Source organism: Vulpes lagopus, chromosome 2, assembly GCF_018345385.1.
Source record: "Vulpes lagopus strain Blue_001 chromosome 2, ASM1834538v1, whole genome shotgun sequence".
Taxonomy (NCBI): domain Eukaryota; kingdom Metazoa; phylum Chordata; class Mammalia; order Carnivora; family Canidae; genus Vulpes; species Vulpes lagopus.
The window spans coordinates 159402933-159422858 of NC_054825.1; the positions used below are offsets into that span (position 1 = coordinate 159402933).

At 56.6% G+C, this 19926-nt stretch overlaps 3 protein-coding genes across 8 annotated transcripts; 1 reads left to right on the top strand and 2 right to left on the bottom strand.

The window, feature by feature from the left end:
- Positions 1–480: 480 nt before the first annotated feature.
- On the bottom strand, positions 481–3751 carry ZNF579 (zinc finger protein 579). Its single transcript, XM_041746579.1, has 2 exons — positions 3640–3751; positions 481–2590 (listed from the first exon to the last, which is right to left on the bottom strand). Exon 2 carries the CDS (start codon positions 2586–2588, stop codon positions 903–905), a length of 1686 nt encoding a protein of 561 aa, XP_041602513.1. The 5' UTR covers positions 2589–2590; positions 3640–3751; the 3' UTR covers positions 481–902.
- Positions 3752–11125: 7374 nt separating this feature from the next.
- On the bottom strand, positions 11126–16424 carry FIZ1 (FLT3 interacting zinc finger 1). 5 transcript variants are annotated; one of them, XM_041742719.1, is made up of 4 exons: positions 16290–16362; positions 15462–15669; positions 14496–14847; positions 11126–13355 (listed from the first exon to the last, which is right to left on the bottom strand). In XM_041742719.1, exons 2-4 carry the CDS (start codon positions 15464–15466, stop codon positions 12156–12158), a joined length of 1557 nt encoding a protein of 518 aa, XP_041598653.1. In that variant the 5' UTR covers positions 15467–15669; positions 16290–16362; the 3' UTR covers positions 11126–12155. The 5 variants fall into 5 exon arrangements, with proteins under 5 accessions (XP_041598653.1, XP_041598654.1, XP_041598655.1 ...); XM_041742720.1 differs by lacking the exon at positions 16290–16362 and adding an exon at positions 15818–16281; XM_041742721.1 differs by lacking the exon at positions 15462–15669 and having other exon boundaries at positions 16290–16424.
- A 629-nt stretch (positions 16425–17053) lies between these two features.
- ZNF524 (zinc finger protein 524) lies at positions 17054–19859 on the top strand. Of its 2 annotated transcripts, XM_041742725.1 has the most exons (3): positions 17066–17197; positions 18190–18269; positions 18801–19859. In XM_041742725.1, the coding sequence occupies exon 3, from the start codon at positions 18840–18842 to the stop codon at positions 19632–19634; it is 795 nt and encodes a 264-aa protein (XP_041598659.1). In that variant the 5' UTR covers positions 17066–17197; positions 18190–18269; positions 18801–18839; the 3' UTR covers positions 19635–19859. The 2 variants fall into 2 exon arrangements, with proteins under 2 accessions (XP_041598658.1, XP_041598659.1); XM_041742724.1 differs by lacking the exon at positions 18190–18269 and having other exon boundaries at positions 17054–17197.
- Positions 19860–19926: the final 67 nt, after the last annotated feature.

Genomic DNA, 19926 nt, shown 5'->3' on the forward strand with positions numbered 1-19926 from the left:
GCTATTGAATACTTGAAACCGTGTGATTGAGGAACTGAACTTTTTAATTATTTTGTTTTAAATTGATTTGCTCATTCTAAATCTAAATGGAAGCAGCCATGTGTGGCTAGTGGCCAAACTGTATGGAGCAGGGTGGGTCTAGAATTTTAGCTCCTCATAGAGAGGCAGTGGCTTTCTCCTTTCCAGTGTCCCCGGGGCCAAGTGCTGTGCCTGAAAAATGTTTGCTGAAAGAATGCATACAGAGATTGCACGGGGATGCCATGGGGCTCCCCAAAGATTCCTGGACAGATGGTGACCAGGGTTGTCACACTCCCAGTTCTTCTCACAAGTTTCTTGCTGGCTGAGCACCTCCTTCCTGTTCCCCAATGTGGGAATCTGGATCCTTCCTGCTTGGAATGCAAGCTTGGAGCCTACTGGACAAATCCCGGCTCACCCTAGACCCCCTCTGGCAGCCCACACAGACAACCTCACTCTCTCCCGTTTCACGAACTCACATTTATTCACAGACAGACAAAAGGACAGGGATGGACCTTTGCTCACTGGGGACCCCCAGGGTCTGGCAGTTCCAAAGAGGTGATGGTGTCCAGTGTGTACAATGGGGGACAGCCAGGCAGAGGGTCCCCCCCCCCCCCAGTCTCCATCTCTCTGGCCAACATTCTCCGCCTCCTTTTCCAAGTCGTCCTTCAAAGGCCTTTTGGGGCAAGCAGTTCCTAGCCAGCATCAGGGGTCCTGGGGGTGGGCAATGGGGTGGGAGGGGTGGTCCAGGGCCCCCCCCCCCTGCTCCTTAGTGTTGAGGGCTGGAAGGGGAGGGGTGGGTAGATAGGAGGCGCCTCTCCTTCAACTTCCTTCCTCCGTATTGCAAACCGAGAGCCAAATGGAGGGGCCAAGAGTGAGTATAAAGGTCAGGAGGCCAGGCCTCCCAATCCACGCAGGTGGGCCTTGCTGTCGATCTCTTCTTCTTCCATCTCAAAGGCTGAATGGTCTTGGCTGTCGAAACAGGAGGCGCTGAGGAAGACCGGGGGGGCCGGTGGCGGTGACTGGGGTGGGGTCCCCGGGGAGGGCGGCTCTTCCTTGATGTGTGCAAGAGGCAGCGGGAGCCCTTCCTCCTCCTGCCCCGCCGGCGGGGGCGGCGGGGGTGGCGGGGGCGATGGCGGGGCCTCGGCCTGCAGCGCCTGCAAGGCTGCGGCCCTCTCCAGCTCCGCCCGGTGGCAGCGCTGGTGGCGCAGGAGGCTGTAGGCGCGGGAGAAGCGGCGCGGGCAGCGCGGGCACGGATGAGGGGCGGGGCCCCCAGCGTGAACCTGCGCGTGGCGGGCCAGGTCAGCCAGCCGCTTGAATTCCCTCTGGCAGCGCACGCACTGGAAAGGGCGCGCCCCCGAGTGGGTGACTCCGTGCTGCCGCAGGTGCGCCCGGCGGCGGAACCCTTTGCCGCACTCAGGGCACCAGAAGCGAGGCTCCCCGGCTGGGGGCCGGGCCGGGGCGGTGTCCCCTCCGTTCTGCCCACCTTCTCCCCCCTCTGAAGCACTGCCGCACTCGGCCCCTTCGCCCCCCTCGGACCCCTTCCCTGAGTTCCGTCCGCCCGCGGCCTTGTCGTCCTTCTTGCCCGCCGGGGGCAGCGGGGCCAGGAGGCTGAGCGCTCCATGGACGCGGCGGTGCTGGCGGAGGTAGGAGGCGAGGCGGAAGGCCAGGCCGCAGTCTGGGCACACGAAAGGGCGGTCAGTGGAGTGGACCAGCCGGTGGCGGGACAGCGACCAGGGCCTGGCAAAGGCCTTGAGGCAGATGGAGCACTGGTGGCGCTTCGGCCGGGGCGGGGGACCCCCTTCCCCCTCCTGTTCACCCTCGGGGCGCAGACACGGGTGCGCTTTGAGCTCGCCCTTGGTGGCGAAGGCTTCGCGACAGCGGAGGCACAGGAGCGTCCAGTCGGCCTGGAGCAGGACCTGCTTCTCCTCCTGCCGCCCCGCCGCCAGCGCCAGCTCGGCCCTCAGCTCTGCGGCCCCGGCCTCGGCCTCCTCCTCCTCCGACTCCCGGGGCTCGGCGCTTGTGGGCGCCGCCAGAGAGGCCGGCTCGCCCGCGGGCCACGTCTCGGGCCACGCGGCCTCCTCCTCTGCGGCCCCCGCCGCTGCGGTGGTGGGCTGCTCCGTACCAGTGTCCTGCGCGCCCCAGCTGGACTCGGCTGCCTCTTTGGCCACCCTCTCGATGGCCAGCTCCACCTCGCCGCCGGCGTGCTCCTGGGCCAGGTGGCGCCTGAGCTGGGCGGGCTCCGGGAAGGTGCGGGGGCAGGCGGCGCAGCGCAGGGGGGGCTGGGGCCCATGGCCACGCAGGTGGCGGGAGAGGTGGGCAGGCCGGCGGAAGGCCTTGGGGCACAGTGGGCACGCGTGGGGTCGGAGGCCCGAATGGCTCAGCCGGTGGCGGGAGAGGTAGTAGGGGAAGCGGAAGAGGCGGCCACAGGTTGGGCAGGGCAGGGGCGCCCGAGGGGCTCCTGCGCCCCCCCTGCCACGGCCCCGGCCTCTGCCACGGCCTCGACCCCGGCCCCGGCCCCGGCCACGGTGAGGTGGGCTGCCCTGGGCCGGTGGAGGGGGCTGCGGATCCATGCCTGTAAGGAGAAAGGGGAGACAAGGAGACATTGGGGTGGAGGGTGGGGGATGTGGAGTGGGTCAGATAAAGGAAGATGTGTGGGGCCAGGCAGAGATGCAGAGACCCAGAGAGATGGGAGATTCAGGGATGGCCAGATGTTGAGCCAGGCCCCGGAAAGGGCCAGCAAGACAGAAGGACAGAGGAGACACAGAGACCCCGGGACAGACAGCGTAGAAGAAACCACAGAAACAGGATGGGAGACAGCAGGAGAGAGAGATGGGGACTCCCAGCAGAGACAGAGATGGGGAGAAAACAAAGAGATTTGGGGGGAGATGGTGCAAACACCGAGGTCAGAAGGACCACAGCAGAATGGAGGTAGGGAAAGGTAGAGACAGGGAACAAGCCAGAGGTGCAGGCAGAAGGAGAGACAGGCAGACAGTCAGCCAACTGCGCCAACTGCTTTCTCTCCAGTGGCCCCCCTAGAGTATTTTGGGAGGGGCTGGGAACCCGCTGTGGTGCCCAAATGGAGGGGGTGGAATAAACATTGGGAGGCCCTGGAGATGCAGTGTGAGTGCCGGGACCAGGCTCTGGGAGAGGCTGTGGCTAGGAGGGCTCAGACTTTAGGGTAGGGGTGAGGCTGGGGGTCTGGACTCCCGGGACTGACAGAGGTGGGAGCTGGGGATCAGGACCCGAGGTTTGGGAGGTGACTGGGATCCACTCCTGTGTGTGTGTGTGTGGGGGGCATGGATTCCTGGGTCCCAGTGCAGAGAGGATTGGGGGAGGGGGCTGGGCTCCTAAAGACAACGGAGAGAAGGGGGCTGGGGGCTCAGCTGCCGGAATCCTCCGGGAGGAGGCAGCTGAGGGCCCAGCCCCTGGACGCCTACCTCTACCAAGGCTGCTGGGGTCCGGAGCCCCAGGTCCCCAAGGGGGGCCAATCTCCCCACTGGGCCCAGCCTGCGGTTCCCCGGAGGCGTGATCAGCAGAATTGGGGCAGCAGGTCGTGGCCTCGCAGATTTCGGAGCCCAGGGCCTGGCGCTGGGCCCCCATCGCTGCGCACCCGGTCCTTACCTCCGCCTCCTTCGCTCCTTTCTTCCTTCCCCGCGGCCGGCCTAACGCGGACAGTGGTGGCGGGGAGGGAGGGAGGGCCCCAGCGTGGTGGGGGGTGGAGGAGGCTGGGCTCGGTGTCACCGCCTAAGCCTTCCCCCCGGAAACCCGACCTGCCGACCGAGCCCAAAGGAGGAAAGACAGGCTGAGAGGCCGGAAGCGGGAGGACAAGGGGACCCAGGGGGCGGGGAGGGCGGGTGGCTTGGATTCCTGGGTCCTGCACGGGGAGGGGGCTGGAGGCCTGGGAGGCTGGACGCAGCTCCCCTCCCCACCCCAGCACACACACATATTCATTCATTCCTTCAACAAATACACATTTATCAGGTCCTGTCTGTGCCAGGCACTGTGTTGGGCAAGGGGGTGCCAGGGGAGGGAGGTGAATGAGGCAGTGGCAGAGGCCTTAGGGAAAGTAGGGGCCCTGTGGACCAGAATCCCACTCCAGCCTGAACAAGTGACTGTCCCTTCTCCTAGGCTCAGTGGCCCCCTCTATAACAAGCCCTGCGTATTTTCATTCGCTCCTAAGACACCAACATGTATTGACCACCCACTGTAAGTCCTTCCGCATGTATTTTGCTACACATATTCCCCGGATCCTAAGCTACCAGTATTTACTGAGCACCTACTGTGGGCTAGCTCTGTCCTTGGTGCTGGATCTACAGTGGCAGAGGCCATTGAACCCTGTGTGCAGGAAGGTCACCGTCAGATTCAGGAGGCAGTCAGACACAGATCCAATTGCCTTCATGGAAAATGTACTCTAATGCAGAAAAGAGGATTTGGTGGTAAGACAGAGAACAGAGAAGGCGCTGAGCTGATCTCCTATTGAGGTGAGATCAATCCTCAAGGTCTTCCAGGAGGCAACAGTGTTTCAGCTGAAACCTGCAGGATGAGAGCCAATTGTTGGGAATGAGAAGGATGAGCAAAGGAAAACCAGAGAGAAATGCACCTCAACACAGCTCAAATGCTTGATACTGAGCAGCAAAGGCTTGTTGCAGAGGGATGGCTGCAGCGTGTCGATGTTTAGGGTGAAGTAGAAGAGTGTGGGAAACAGGACCTTTTTGTACATGGTTGGGGTGAGTGAAATTCGAAACAGCCTTAACAAGTGAGCAGTTTTGGGAACTTATCTGTCAGATAGATCTGTTCGGAAAAATGCACAATGACATCTGTTCCAGGTGAATCAGCTCTGTATTGCACAGCACTGCAAGGGACTGGAAATGAGCTAAGTGCCCACGCATAGGGGATTCAAGTGATGTCATGATTGATCTGCCCAGTGGAATGCTATGTGTCCCAAAAAAAGAAAAAAAAATCAAGAAACTTTCCTTTTTTTTTTTTAAGATTTATTTATTTATTTATTTATTTATTTATTTATTTATTTATTCATGAGACACACACACACACACACACAGAGAGAGAGAGAGAGAGAGGCAGAGACACAGGCAGAGGGAGAAGCAGGCTCTATGCAGGGATCCTGATGCGGGATTCAATCCTGGGACTCCAGGATCACGCCCTGAGCCAAAGGTAGACACACAACCACTGAGCCACCCAGGTGTCCCAATGAAGAAACTTTCTGTGTAAAAATATGGAAAGGCTCCAAGTTATAGCATGAAAGGGGGTTGGGGGGAAGGCAAGGTGGCAAACAGCCTGTAACCTGTTCTGTCTGAGCTTATCAGTAGGTTCTGCCTGGAAGAAGAGAGAGTAAACTAGCAACATTGTCTGACTCCCAGAACTGAAACTTACTGCACTCTATCCCTTTGTACTTCTTGAATTTGAAACCATGTGAATGTGTTCCATACTCAAAAAAAAAAAAAAAAAAAAGTAAAGGAACAAGAAATAAAATGGGGGGGGGTAATAAAAATAAATATAACCAAAATAAGTAATAACTTAGTCTTGTAAGTGCTTAACGAATACAAACCCATTTGTTTCTCCTTCCTTTCTGGAGTGGGTCACATTGTTCTTCCATTTTATTTTTTTTATTTTCATTTTTTTGTTCTTCCATTTTAAAGTGAGGTTACTAAAACATTGCAAAACTGAGTCTTTGCCTTTCACAAAGAGATGGGAGAAATGACAGAGATGAAGAGCATGATTTTAAAAAGCACCCGGTCAAAACTACTTAAAAAAAACATTTTATTTATTTATTTGAGAGAGAGAGCATGAGTGATGGGGAAGAGGAAGATGACCAGAGGGAGAAGCAGACTCCCTGCTTAACAAGGAGCCCAGGATCATGATCTGAGCCAAAGGCAGACACCTAACAGACTGAGCCACCCAGGTGCCCCAATAATACCACTTTTTAAAGGATATATACATATGAGTGAAAAATCTAAAAATACCCATGGAAACAATAAGCATCACATTCAGGGTAGGAGTTACCTTTTAGCAGAGAGAAGCAGTCAGATCCTAGAGGAGCCTACAGTGAGTAAGGTATACCTCCTAATGTTTCAAAGCTGATAGTATATGTGTGTGTGAGCATGTTGCATTCATGTCAGCAGCATTAAGTACATTCTCAATGTCATGCAACCATCCCACTAACTTGTTTCAGAACTTTTTTGTCTCCCCAACAGAAATCTAGATTCATTAAGCTGTCACTCCCCATTTCCTTTTCCTCCCAGCCCCTGGCAAGCTTTATTTCTCTATGGCTTCACCTACTGTGGACATTTTGTATCATTTGAGTCATAAAATATGTCATCTCTTATGACTAGCTTCTTTCACTTAGCATGTTTTTGAGATTCATCTATGTGTGGCATGTATTGGTAGGTCATTCCTTTTGATGGTTGAATAATATTCCACTGTATCGGTATACCGCGTTTGTCCATTCATTTGTTCATGGACATTTGGGTGGTTGCTATCTTTTGGCTGTTGTGAATAGTGAGTGTTCATGTATACATTTTTGTTTTAATGGTTGTTTTCAATTCTGAGTCTATACCTGGGGGGGGGTGTTATTTCATTATATATATTTTATTTTTTATTTTTTTAAATTTTTATTTATTTATGATAGTCACAGAGACAGAGAGAGAGAGGCAGAGACACAGGCAGAGGGAGAAGCAGGCTCCATGCACCGGGAGCCTGATGTGGGATTCGATCCCGGGTCTCCAGGATCGCGCCCTGGGCCAAAGGCAGGCGCCAAACCGCTGCGCCACCCAGGGATCCCCTCATTATGTATATTTTAAAGGCTTAACTTTTTTCCAGAGAGAGAAAGAAAGAAGGAAAGAAAGAAGAAAGAAAGAAAGAAAGAAAGAAAGAAAGAAAGAAAGAAAGAAAGAAGAAAAAAGAAAGAAAGAAGAAAGAAAGAAAGAAAGAAAGAAAGAAAGAAAGAAAGAAAGAAAGGAAGGAAGGAAGGAAGGAAGGAAGGAAGGAAGGAAGGAAGATGGAAGATTCAGGAATGGAATGGTGGGAAATAGAATTTCAAGCAGAGGGAACAGCATATGGGGGTGGGGTGGGAATGGAGATCTTGTCTTGGGGGAAACTCCAGGCCTTGGATTGTGGTGGAGAGAAGCCAGGAGCTGCACAAGCCACTATGTCGGCCTCTTGGTCCAGGCTGAACGCTGGACGCATTTCTAGTGCACTGAGAAGCTATTGAAAAGGTTTTAAGCTGCGGAGTCACATGATCCGATTAGTGTTTTAGAGAAATTCCTGTGAGACCCGCGTGGAGGCCCGCCGGATGCAGGGGAGACCCAGGCTGGGAGCAGGGAGGAGGCGGGGCGCGGGCCCAGGTGAGAGAGGGGCCTGGGTAGTGCTGGCCTCGGAGGGGCAGCAGGCTCCCGGGCAGGGGGCGGGACCTAGCACTGATTGGCTCAGGACTGCACTCCTGGGTGCCCGTCCCCCTGCAACTGCCTCCTCATTGGCTCTCCTGTTTCCAGCCCCACTCTCACCGGCCAGTCTCCCGCCCCCAGAAATCACATCCTGTGAACCCTGCGTGGCTTCCCAACCCTTCCTCCCGAGTTCCTCACCCCCTGCCTGTAAGGCTGGGCAGGTCTGGTCCCTGGAGCCGCCCTCAACTGATTGCTACCTCTCTCCCGCTTCACTCTGCTCCAGCCACACCACCCTATTTGCGGACTCAGGGCCTTTGTTTTTGTGTTTGTTTTTTTTTTAAGATTTTGTTTCTTTATTTATGAGAGCCAGAAAGAGAAAGAGGCAGAGACACAGGCAGAGGGAGAAGCAGGCTCCATGCAGGGAGCAGGACCTGGGACTCAATCCCGGGTCTCCAGGATCACACCCTGGGCTGAAGGCGGCGCTAAACCGCTGAGCCACCCGGGCTGACTCAGGGCCTTTGAACGTGCTGTTCCCCCTGCCTGGAATGCCCTTCCCCTAGATTTCCACACTTTCCCTTACTCCCCTCATTTCTATCATATGTCCTCAGAGACACCTCCTGTCCATCGTAGCTAAAAACAACCCTCCTGTCACCCCTATCATCCTTACTCTGCCTTAATTTTCAATTTGTTCTTAGCACAAACAAGCATCAGGTGGTTCGTGGATTACCCACTGAGGAATATAATAAAATACCCGAGGGCAGGGGTCTGCTTTGCCAGTTTGCTTAACTGCTCATCCATCAGTGCCCAGCTGCGCCTAGAAAAGTGGATGAGCCAGGAGGGGTGAAGTTGGGGCTTCATGAGGGGGGATGCCCCTGAGGGGAGAAGACTGAGGTGATGGGTACATGCGGAGTTCAGCAGAGAGTGCAGGTGCCATCTCCTCCAGCAGATGCAAGGGGAGAGGGGAGTCGTCAGCTCCAGCCCAGGAATTGGCACTCACTCCCAGAGTAAAATCCAACCCCACCCCTTCTGAGCCTCAATTAGCACATCTATAAAATGGGGCCACAGAGAGAGGAGTAGAGTACATGGTCCAGCCCGCTGCCAGTCCCTTGGGAGATGGACAGGAAATGGCTGAGTCCTTGTCTCTATTGTCTCAGAAAAGATTGAGTTGGAGGTGAGGTGGGTGGAGCCTCAGCCTCCAGAGGTCCCAATTCATTAATCCCTAGCCTGCTACCATCTCCACGACAACCCTGGCTCCTTTCCAGGCCCTCAAGGCTCCAGGCAGAGCAGGTCTCTAAGTGAGCCGGTCTTGTCCCTGGGGCAGTGCTTGAATGGAAGGGGGCCAGTCTCATTTCTCCATCGCAGTTTTTTTTTTTTTTGCCCCAGGGGATGAGTCTGGTTCCTGGTTCCTGGTTGGGAGAGTGGAAAGGAACTATCTCTAAGGTTGGGTATCCCCAGGAGCTGACCTGGAGCCTTCAAACGGGCAACTGTGGATCTCCAGGCAAAAATGTCTTCTTGTTTTCTCTCTCTCTCCCCAAATATGCCTCCCTCTAAGTTTTCTCGTTGTGAAATATAAGACACATAGACTAAAAGAGCATGATACAGATGTTCGGTCAACAAATAATTATCAGTAGATCACCAGATTAAGAAACAGAATGTTAGCAGCCATGCCAGAGTCCATAGAAGATTTGGCATATCCCGTTCCTAGCCTAACCCATCCAACCCCACTGTTCTTTTTATTTATTTATTTATTTATTTATTTATTTATTTATTTATTTATTTATTTATGATAGACACACAGAGAGAGAGAGAGGCAGAGACGCAGGCAGAGGGAGAAGCAGGCTCCATGCAGGGAGCCTGATGCGGGACTCGATCCCTGGTCTCCAGGATCACGCCCTGGGCCCAAGGCAGGCGCTAAACTGCCGAGCCATCCAGGGATCCCCTATCTGCTATATTATTGATGGATATCTTAGTCTGCTGTGGCTGCTGTAACAAAATACCATAGACTGGGTGGCTTATAGACAACAGAAATTTAGTGCTCCCAGTTCTGGAGGCTGGCAGTCCAAGATCAAGGCACCAGCATGCTTGCCTTCTGGGGGAGGCCCTCTTCTGGGTTTATGGCCAGTGCATTCTTGCTGTGTTCTCACGTGGTGGAAAGGGCTAGGGATCTCTCTGGGGCCTTTTAAGTTTGGGCATTGATCCCATGCATAAGGACTCCACCCTCACGACTTAAGCACCTCCCAAAAGCTCCTTCTCCAAATACTGTCACATTGGGCCTTAGGATTTCAACATAGAGATTTTGATGGAACATAGACATTCAGACCATAGCAAAGACATATCAGCTGTTCAGAGTTTGAGGCTGTACCTGTTACTTCTGGGAATGTTTTAAATGTGTCTCCCAGTGCAGGTGAAGGAAATTCTTTGGGGTTTGTGCCTAGCAGTGGGATCACTGTTATCAAAGGATATGCACATATTCAGCCTTATTAATCAATGCCAATCCCCCAGGCATCTTAAGTTTAAGGACCTCAAAATGGGATTCTTGATCCCCCTAAGCCCCTATCCATACTTGTTCTTCCCCCTTTCTGGCCTTGATACAAAGTGTTACCACCCAACCAGTCCCTCCTCATTCCTCCCTTTCAGTCACACACACACATTCCACCTACGGAATTCATCTTGAATCCATCCGTTTCTCTTCACCACTCTGGTCTAGGCCCCTACTGATGCATTTCTCCTGCTGCATTGCGGTAGCCTCCTGCTGTCTCCACTTCCTTCTCCACTCAGCAGCCAGAAGGAACTTTGTAAAGTGCAAGAGGGGTCACATGCCTCCATGTTAAAATCTTGTGTCCCAGTGCTGGAGAGCACAGCCAAATGCCTGTCTTTGCCCACCATGCTCTGCAGGGCCTGACCCCTCCACCTCTGTTCATACCTCCCTCCCTCTCCCGTGGCTGTCCAGGCATCCTTCTGGTTTCAGATCAAATTCCACCTCTGTAGAGACATCCACCGGACACATGAACAAGACAGCATAGTCACAGAGTCACTCACTTTCTTAACATCTTTCTTCCCTTCCTTCAGCATGCTCAGAAACACTAGAAAAGACTTTCATTTCTTTGATTACTCTTCTCCACCCCACCGCCCAAACACTAAAATATAAACCGCATAAGTTCTTTTCTTTGCTGTTGGATCACCCAAGAGGATGTCTAGCACAGAACAGGTACTCAGGTACTCAGTACAGGAATGTGATCTAGTGCCAGAAGACAGGAGTCACTGACTCCTTCCCTGATGGGTGAATCCTACCCTTGATGTTGGATAGTGTTGGATAATCCTATCCTATCAAGGTTGGTCTACATTTGGTCACCTGGAGGCAGTCTAAGATATAAGGTCTCTTCTTAGGGGTAGGACTTTTCTTTAAGGAGACCATTTGGATTTTAGGGGGGCATGTCTTATGGGATTGATGGTTTCTAAAGGCCATGTCTGGTTCTACGGGGCAAGTTCAGTCCATTGGAGGTGGATCTTGTGTTTTAAGGGATGGAGTTCCATTTAGATGAAACTTAAGCCATTTCTGATTTTAATGGTCTTGCACTATCTAAGAGGCTCATTTGTCAGAAGGGAGGGATGGAGGAAAGATCTGTCTCTACTTAGGGAGCTCATCCTAAATCAGGGACAGAAATTCCCACCTCTCTGGAGCCAAGGATCAGAAAATGAGACAGCAATGACTGACAGGACAAGGTTTATTGGGATCCTGGAGACATTAGGGAATGGGATGAGGGGCAAGGTTGAGGCTCACAGGGGGAACCCCATAGCCAAACCCCCCTTCCCCTTGGGGTTAAGAGGAACACAGAGACAGACAAACCAACAGAGATGAAAAGACAGGTGCTACAACAGAGTGGGAGGAAAACCCCATGTCCACCACCTCCCACTCAGATGAGTTCACAGGATGGGGAATGATGTGGACTGGCCCATACTCTAGAGGAAGGGAGGAGTGTCTGCCCTATTTGCCTAAGGAGAGCGGGGTACAGGCCACAATCTGGACCAGCCCATTCCAGTGGACAGGGGTGTGTATCTGATTCAGTTCATTCTACTGGGCAGGAAGGATTTCAAACCAGCCTATTCTAGTGTTTGGGATGGGGAAATTCATTAGGGTTGATCCATTGTGCAGTAGGGGAGGGAGACCTAATTGGGGACAGGGGTTGAGGGCAGGGGGCATCTACCCTGGTCCTCTTTCAGCATAAGGAATGAAATGGGGGTGGAGGAAAGGCAGATTCCGGCTATATCCTTTGGGGGGGGCACCAGTGACTGGTGGGTAGCATTTGGGAGATCTAGGGAAATTTGGGGACATGGTCCCCCCACATTCTCCAGATCAAGGTCCTTGGGAATGATGGCTCTTGGTGAGAGGGGCACTCTTCCTTTGGGGGAAGGATGCCCATCTCTTATTAGTAGGGTCCTCAAGATGAGAAGTACTTGTAGAGACCCATTTCTCATTGCTAGCCCCCCCTAGCTTGGGGAGGCCTGTTGATTTGGGGGTGCCCAGCATTTACTCCAGGGGTGTCAAGCTCAGGAGTTTCTTCTGAGATCCTGGACTCTGGAGCTGTGGAGTCTCTCCCTGTTCATTTGCTGCCCCCAGCTCAGGGGTCTGCGTGGGTGTCTGGTGGCCCCGTGTTAACTGGCTGGGGTCGCTCACCGCAGGCCCCTGCATCCAGCCCCTAGGGAGGGGCTGTCAGGCGGAGGCACGGCCTGGCGGGGTCAGTCCATGCCCCGGTGCAGCTTCAGGTGCCGCGAGAGGTTGCTGAGTGTGATAAAGCCCTTGCCGCAGATGTGGCAGGGGAAGGGCCGCTCGGTGCCGTGCAGCAGCCGGTGGCGCTTGAGGTAGCACTCGTGGCGGAAGAACTTGCCGCACTCCAGGCACGGGAACGGCTTCTCACCCGTATGCACGAGCACGTGCCGCTCCAAGTCGCGCGGTGAGCGGAACAGCTTCTCGCACTCGGAGCAGCCAAAGATCTTCTTGCCCCGGCCGGAGCCGGATGCGGCCTCCCCGGGACCAGGATCCCCCTCGGGGGCCACCGCGGCTGCCTCTGCGCCGCCACCCTCGCCGTGGCTGGCCCGCCGGTGCTCCTCCAGGGCCGCTAGGGCTGCATACAGGGCCCCACAGTGGCCGCAGCCGTACGTGGCGGGGCCCGAGTGGGCCTCCAGGTGGCTGGCTAGCGCCGCAGCTGATGCGAAGAAGGTCCCGCAGTCGCACTGGTATAGGGTGTCTTCCGAAGCCTCGGCTGCAGCCGCCGGGGCAGGGGCCTCCCCACCGCCTTCGGGGAGCAGCCCCCCGAGCTCGGGCACGCCGCCCCCAGTGCTGCCCAGGAGCAGCCCGCCGTCCCAGGCTGGTTGCGCGGGGCCCGCCTCCGCAGGGCCGCGGCTCTCACCCACCAGGTCGGGCCCAGCGCTGCCCCCCGAGGCCCAGGCCTGCACAGGGGGCGCACTGGGGCCCTGCAGGTCGTGCGTCAGCTTGTGCCGCTCCAGCAGTGCGGGGGCGTTGAAGTCGCGCTCGCAGCGCGGGCACTTGAAGGGCTTCACGTCGGTGTGCGCGGCCCAGTGGGCCGCCAGCTCGCGGCCGTGGTCAAAGCGCCGCGCACAGGCACCACACGCAAACGGGGGCAGTGAGGCGGCGGCGGCAGCAGCGGCCTCCGCCAGCCCCCAGCTGCCCGGGCCCGCGCCCGCCCCCTCTGGACCCTCTCCGCCCCCGGCCCCTGCGCCCCGGCACACGGAGCAGGGCCCCACATTGCAGCAGACGGAGCAGGGCGCGCTCAAGGCTGGCAGGCCTGGACCGGTTTGTAGCGGGGACGGGAGCACCCCGCGGTGCTGGCGCTTGAGATGGCGGCCCAGGCTGGAACGCGAGGAGAAGCGGAGCTCGCAGACCAGGCAGCAGTAGGGCTTCTCACCAGTGTGTACGACCTGGGAGGACAGGAGAAAGAGCATAGCATCAGGTCAGATTCCAGCACTTCCAGAGAGATGCGGCCCAAGCTCCCTGCTACAGCTACAAAGCCCCATATAGCTCCAATCCTCTCACTTGTCTTCTATAAATTGGGTCGTGTTGGCATTCTTTTGGTCCCTTCATTCTCAGGACCTTTGCACATGCTGGTCCTTAAGACTGGAAGACTCTGCCTCCCATTCTTCCAGATTAACTTCTATTCCTTTTCAACAAGCCCACCCAGGAGATTGGGACTCCCTGTTAGAGTGGCCAAGTCCTAGGGCTCTGAGCACTAACAAACCTGGGTTCAAACCCCAGCTCTGCCTTCCACTCTCAGTGAAAACTGGACAAGTAAACGTCATCTCTGGGACTCTACTCTTCTACTCTGTGATATGTGCTACCTATCTCACAGGGTTTTTGTGACAGGATAAAATCATCACTAAAAAATGACTCAATTCCTAGAAATTAGAATTATCGTTGACAAACTTTCCAATGTCCTACTGGTGTCCTCTACAGGAGTGGATGTTAGGGAAAGGTAGAGAGGAACATTTATAATTCCCTGGGCTGGGAAGTGGCTTTTTAAGATAAATGCCCAAACTTCTAGAGCAAAAACTGTCCAAAAGAACTTTCTGAAATGGGGATCCCTGGGTGGCTCAGCGGTTTAGTGCCTGCCTTTGGCCCAGGGCGCGATCCTGGGGTCCCGGGATCGAGTCCTGCGGCGGGCTCCCGGCATGGAGCCTGCTTCTTCCTCCTCCTGTCTCTCTGCCTCTCTCTGTTTATCATGAATAAATAAATAAATAAATCTTAAAAAAAAAAAAAAGAACTTTCTGAAATGATGGAAACATTCTATATTTGCCACTGACCAATGAGGCAGCCATGAGCGACATGTGGCTACTGGCACTTGTCATGTGGCCAATGTATGGTTCAAGACTGTGCTTTACTGATATTGGCCTTTGTGGTTTATTTAAAAGTCTGGGAGTAGAAGAGGGAGATTTGGAGCGACGGTCCTTTTGATTGGTAGTTCCTGCCTGGAGAACTGTAAGGCTAAGTGAGAAAGTACAGTGTTCTCTGCTGTCCAGTGAGGAGCCCTGTGACTCCGACGGTGGCCAGCCTGTGGGACTCACCTGGTGATGCAGCAGGCCGGTGGAGTCTCGGAACCCTTTAGGGCAGGCAGAGCAGCGGTAGGGCCGTTCGCCGGTGTGCGAACGCAGGTGGTTGGCCAGGTTGAAGCTGTGTTTGAAGCCCTTGCCACAGCGTGGACATGCGTGGGGTTTGAGTGCAGTGTGCCGGGCGAAGTGGCGCCGAAGGTCTGAGCGGTAGCGGAAGCTCTTCCCACACTCACTGCAGTGAAATGGGACCCGGGGAGCGGCAGCGGGAGGTGCTGGGGCCGGGGCCGGGGCAGGGACCGGGGGCACTGGCAGTGGGGCATCATCCATGGTGGCGTGGTGCGAGGGCAGTGGCAAGTGGAGGCTATCTCTGGAGCAAGGGGGAGACACGGAGGGCAAGTGAGGTAGTCAGCTCCCCACGAGCCCTCTCCATCAGGCTCCCTGGACTCACACACCCACCTTTTTCCCCCTGGGAACCCTTCCCACTTCCCTCCAAGCCACACTCACCGTCCCTTAAGCCCCTCCCACTCCCCTACAAACCCTCCTCCCACTCCTCTGCCGATCTTTCCCATGCCGATCTTTCCCATGCCGGCCAGATGGTTTCCACCTTACTGGACGGTTTTTAAGCCTCTCACTTTCTTTTCCAATGGACTCCCCACTCCTCTCTAAACTCCATCCATGTTGGTAAGCCGTGCCCACTCCAATATAAACCCCGCCCACTGTTGGTAAGCCACGTCTACTCCCAGTCAGGTACCACCTAGTCTTCCCAAGGTCCCCACACAGTTTCCAAAGTCTCTTGTATTCCTAGATAAGACCCTTCCCCTCTGAAAGGCTCTCCCACTCTTCTTCATGAGTGAAAGTCATCTTCAGACAGAGTCACATTCCTAGCGAATGAGAGGACAAAGGTGTGGGGGCCCTGGAACCTCCAGTGAGACCAAGTAAAACTCGGTCCATCTGCAGCATAGAGATAGCAGGAGTACCTACCTCATGCAGTGAAGGTGAGCATTAGGCAAAACTGGCAATGCATACTGGGAGCTTACGTACGTAGGCAGGGGCGCAACGAGTGCTCAGCAGGTAAGCTGTTCTGATTAGGACAGTCTGCTAAGTTCCTCTGAGTTTCCCAAGTCCCACCATGCATTCTCCGCTAAGGTCCGCCTCCAAAGCTGCATTCAGTTTTTCCCTGAACTCTGACCTGTGAGGAAGCCCGGTACTCTGCAAGACCCCTCCCCTCCACCTCCCTTTCTCAGCTCTCTACTGGGAGCGCCTCCCCACCCCTCTAAGTCACCGCACTCCCGTTCCGGAGACTTGTTAATTCCACCAGCACTAGCCAAATCACACACCTCAGTCCCATCACCTCCCCGTGCGCACTCCCAGACGAACGATTCCCCTTCTGCTCTAAGCTGTGCCCGCCTTTGCCCTGAGCTCGGTTTCTCCACTCAGCCCCAGGTAGGTCCCGTCTATCTTTCAAGCCCGGCCCATTTCCATCCCAAGCCACGCCCACTCTGGAAGCTCCTCCCTGCGGTTGCTCCGCCCCCGCCGCCACGAAGCCCCGCCTCCTTCCCACCCAGTAGCCTGCAGGGCTGCCCACCCCCCCAACGTCGGCCCTGGGACCGAGGCCCCGAGTACCGGCCTTTTGTGCCCCTCCCCCCTGCCCCTAAAAGGTGCGGCCCCGGGCGCCCGGGGCACGAGCAGCCCAGGCGGGACCCGCAGCGGGGCGGGCCCACCTCGCTCGTTCGGCGCGGGGGTTCTGGAGCCCTGGGGCGGGCCCAGGGGGCCGGGAAAGTCAGTCGGCTTTTCTCTTTAATTACTTACACCTCCCTCTGGGCGCCGACATTTTGGGCAGCGGGGGCAGCGTCACTTCCACCTGGGGGCCCCTCGACTTCCGCCTCGGCTCACTTCTCCCCCACACTCCTCCTTTCTCCCGCCCCCTTGGCTTCCCCCTCTCCCCCGCCCTTCTCTGCTTCCCGTGCCTTCCCCTAGCCCTGGAGGTTGTAGAAGCCAGGGCGCCGCCATCTTGGGTGAGGGCAGGGTGGGGGCGGGGCCTGGGGCGACTCCTGCGCCATGCAGACTAAGGGCAGCCAGTTCTCTGCGCTGCCTCTTCTCCGTGCCTGCCCTGACGGGTGTTAACGTGGATGAGAGCAGATTTGATTATCTTTTCGCAGCCCCACGCTCCTCCTAGTGGAGTTGCATCAGGAGAACGGAAAAATCGAAGTTCGGCGACTGTGGTAGCGCTCAGAGTAAAGAGCAGGCTCCATCTTGTCTGCGCTCCTGGGCACTTTGAAGCCTACCCGGCGCCATGTTAATTATGGGAACTAGCAGCCATTTTCCCGCTTCTCATCCCTGCGGTACCTTTGATTGGGTCACCCTACTGGGTGCTTTGTGAGAGGGTAGATTTTCCTACAAGGTTGGGGAATGTGTTGGTGGGGTTATTTCCCGCTCGGGGCCGGCGAGGGCCACGGGCGCGCAGGCGCGTTTTCCCTGCGAGGATGTAAGCGGTTCTTAGGACCCAGCGCGTCCTCTTTGTTTCCAGCGGGCGCAGGCCCGACGGAGAGGGTATAGCGGAGGGAGGAGGATGGAGGAGGGAGGAGGAGGGAGGGGGCGGGGCTGTCCCCGCGCGCGCCGCCGAGGGGCAGGGCCCCCTGGCCCCCGCCCTTTCCCACGCACCGGCCCCGTCGCCCCCGCGCGCGCACACTCGCGAGCCCAGGCGACATGCAAATGAGGTACCCGAGAGGCGGGGGTCCGGGCGGGGAGAGGGGAGCGGAGGGAGGGGAGGCCTGGGGCCGCGCGCTCCTGGAGCGCGCCCCACACCTGCCTCTGCGCCCGCGCCCGCCGCCGCGCGCGCGCGTGCCGACCTCGCGCCCCGCGGAGGCGGCCCGGGCGCGCGCGCGCAGACCCCCTTCCTGGCGGCCCTCGCCGTCCGCGGCCCGCGAGCCGCTCATTGGCCGCCGCCCCCGCAGGGCCCGCCCCGCGCGCTCGGACCGGCGGGCGCGCGCTTGAACGGGGGCGACGGAGGGGCCAGGGGCCAGGGCATGATTCCAGGGACCTGGGTTCTAGTCCAGACCTTCTCGCCCAAGCGAATCTTGTGATCGTGGAGAAGTGCTGGCCGCCCTCTCGTCTCCCGTGTGCGTGCCCTGTCCAAGGGGAGCAGTGGCACCTGCAGCCCCGCTACTAACTGCATCTTTGCTTTCCTCCCTTTCTCCTGTGTGACATCTTAGTCTCCTGGTCCCAGGCTCTGGGATCGGAGGTGCTGGTTCCTGGTGGTGGTGGTGGTGGTGGTGGTGGTGGTGGTTTGTAGAGTGCTTCGTATCACCAACTGACAACACTGCTATGTGCACTTTACAGAGGTGGAAACTGGCTCAGAGAAGCAGTCACTTGTTAGTTAGCGGCAGACCTGGAGACTAGCACGAGTGTAAGGGACTCCTTCAGGTCCCCTTGTCTTCTGGATCCATCCATGTCTTCTCACTCCCAAGACCGTTGGGGTCCTTGAGATCTGCTTCGGGTCTTGGTCCTGCTACTTATTGGCAGGGAGGGCTTGGACAACTGACTTGGCTTTCCTGTGCCTCCGTTACCCCAGTTGCAAAATGGGGGTGATGTGCCATTATACAGAGAGTTGATGTGAGGCTGCCACTCACCCAGATAACACAGGTTGATATATCACTTCTGCACTGAGCACTTTATGTGTATTATCCAAATGACATGTGTCTGTGAATAGGTGGAGCTATTCATCCTGTTTTGCGAAAGGCTTAACTGAGGCTCAGAGAAACAAGCACTTTGCCCCAGACCACACAGAGAGTAAGTGACAGACCTCGAAATTGAACTCAGAACCTCTGACTTGGGAACCCAGACTCTTAAGAGTTCTATTTCTTCATCCACGACTCGGGGCCAAACATCTCCTGGGACCAGTCCCTTTCTTCTAGTCCTAAACTCCCACTCCTCAGTCGGGACAAAACATTACTGGGCCTCCATGGCTCAGGCGTGATGGGCTCTTGTTTTGAGGATCGAAATACCAGCCCTTACCCTTAGTTGGATCTATCCTATCCTCCCATGAAGATTTTTCTTTATTTCAGTTGAAGTTGACCCTAAACTTCCAGGAGAGGGATTAGGGAGGCTTAGGGGATGCCTGTGTGGCTCAGTTCAGTGTCTGCTCACCAACTGTTACAGAATACCTTGCTGTTTTACCCACCAATGTGGCTATAACTGTCCAGGTGAATGTCGGCCATGCCCAGGTCAAGAGACTCAGACCAAGGGATGGGCGAGGTGTTGGGGGACAAGGGATGTTCCAGACCCTCCCTGCACTGACGGCTGCCCCCTCTCTCCTCTTAGCCCGGCTCCAGTGCCCAGACCCAAGTCCCCCACTGCTCAATGGACATCCCCAGCCCAGACCCGTTGCCTTCGCCTTTGCCAGGGGAGGAAGAGAAACCTCTGGCTTTATCTTCTCCTGTTCCCCGGGGCCGCCGAGGCCGGCGTCCCGGTGGGGCCACCTCCTCGAATCAGACGCTCAAGGCCACCCTCCCTCGCAAGCGGGGCCGCCCCCCCAAGTCAGGGCAGGAGCCTCCGCTGGCACAGGGGGTGACAGCCCCTGTGGGCAGCGGCGGTGGCAGCGACCTCCTGTTGATCGATGATCAGGGTGTACCCTATACCGTCTCTGAGGGGTCAGCAGCAGGTTTGCCTGAGGGCTCTGGCCCTAAGAAGGCCCCACACTTCTGCCCGGTGTGCCTGCGGGCCTTCCCCTACCTCTCCGACCTGGAACGCCACAGCATCTCACACTCAGAGCTGAAGCCGCATGAGTGCAAGGATTGCGGCAAGACCTTCAAGAGGTCCAGCCACCTCCGGCGGCACTGCAACATCCATGCCGGCCTGCGGCCTTTCCGCTGCCCACTCTGCCCCCGCCGCTTCCGTGAGGCGGGCGAGCTGGCCCACCACCACCGTGTCCACTCTGGGGAGCGCCCCTACCAGTGCCCTGTCTGCCGGCTGCGCTTCACGGAGGCCAACACGCTCCGGCGCCATGCCAAGCGCAAGCACCCCGAGGCCATGGGGGTGCCCCTGTGTTCCCCGGACCCAGGGCCTGAACCACCGTGGGACGAGGAGGGCATTCCGGCTACAACAGGGGCTGAGGAGGAGGAGGTGGAGGAGCCGGAGGAGAAAGAGCTGGCTTGATCCTGGGCCATGGCTCCCCAGGTCAGGTTTACAGCTGGGAGTTCAGCTGGTGCTGATCCTGGGCAGGAGAGCTGGGTCCCCCTCATACCTGGTGGTCCTCTCGTTGTGGGAGGGGGTTGAGGGTGAGGACCTGAACTCTTGGGTCCTGCTGCCTTCTGCCACCCTCCCCCGGACTGACAGGCCCCTGGAGGTAGGGGCCTTGGAAATAAATCTCTGCCTACTGGCTTCCTGTGTGTATTCAGTGATGCTACCAGGGCTGGCCCTTCCTTCAAATGTCCTCCTTTCCCTATGT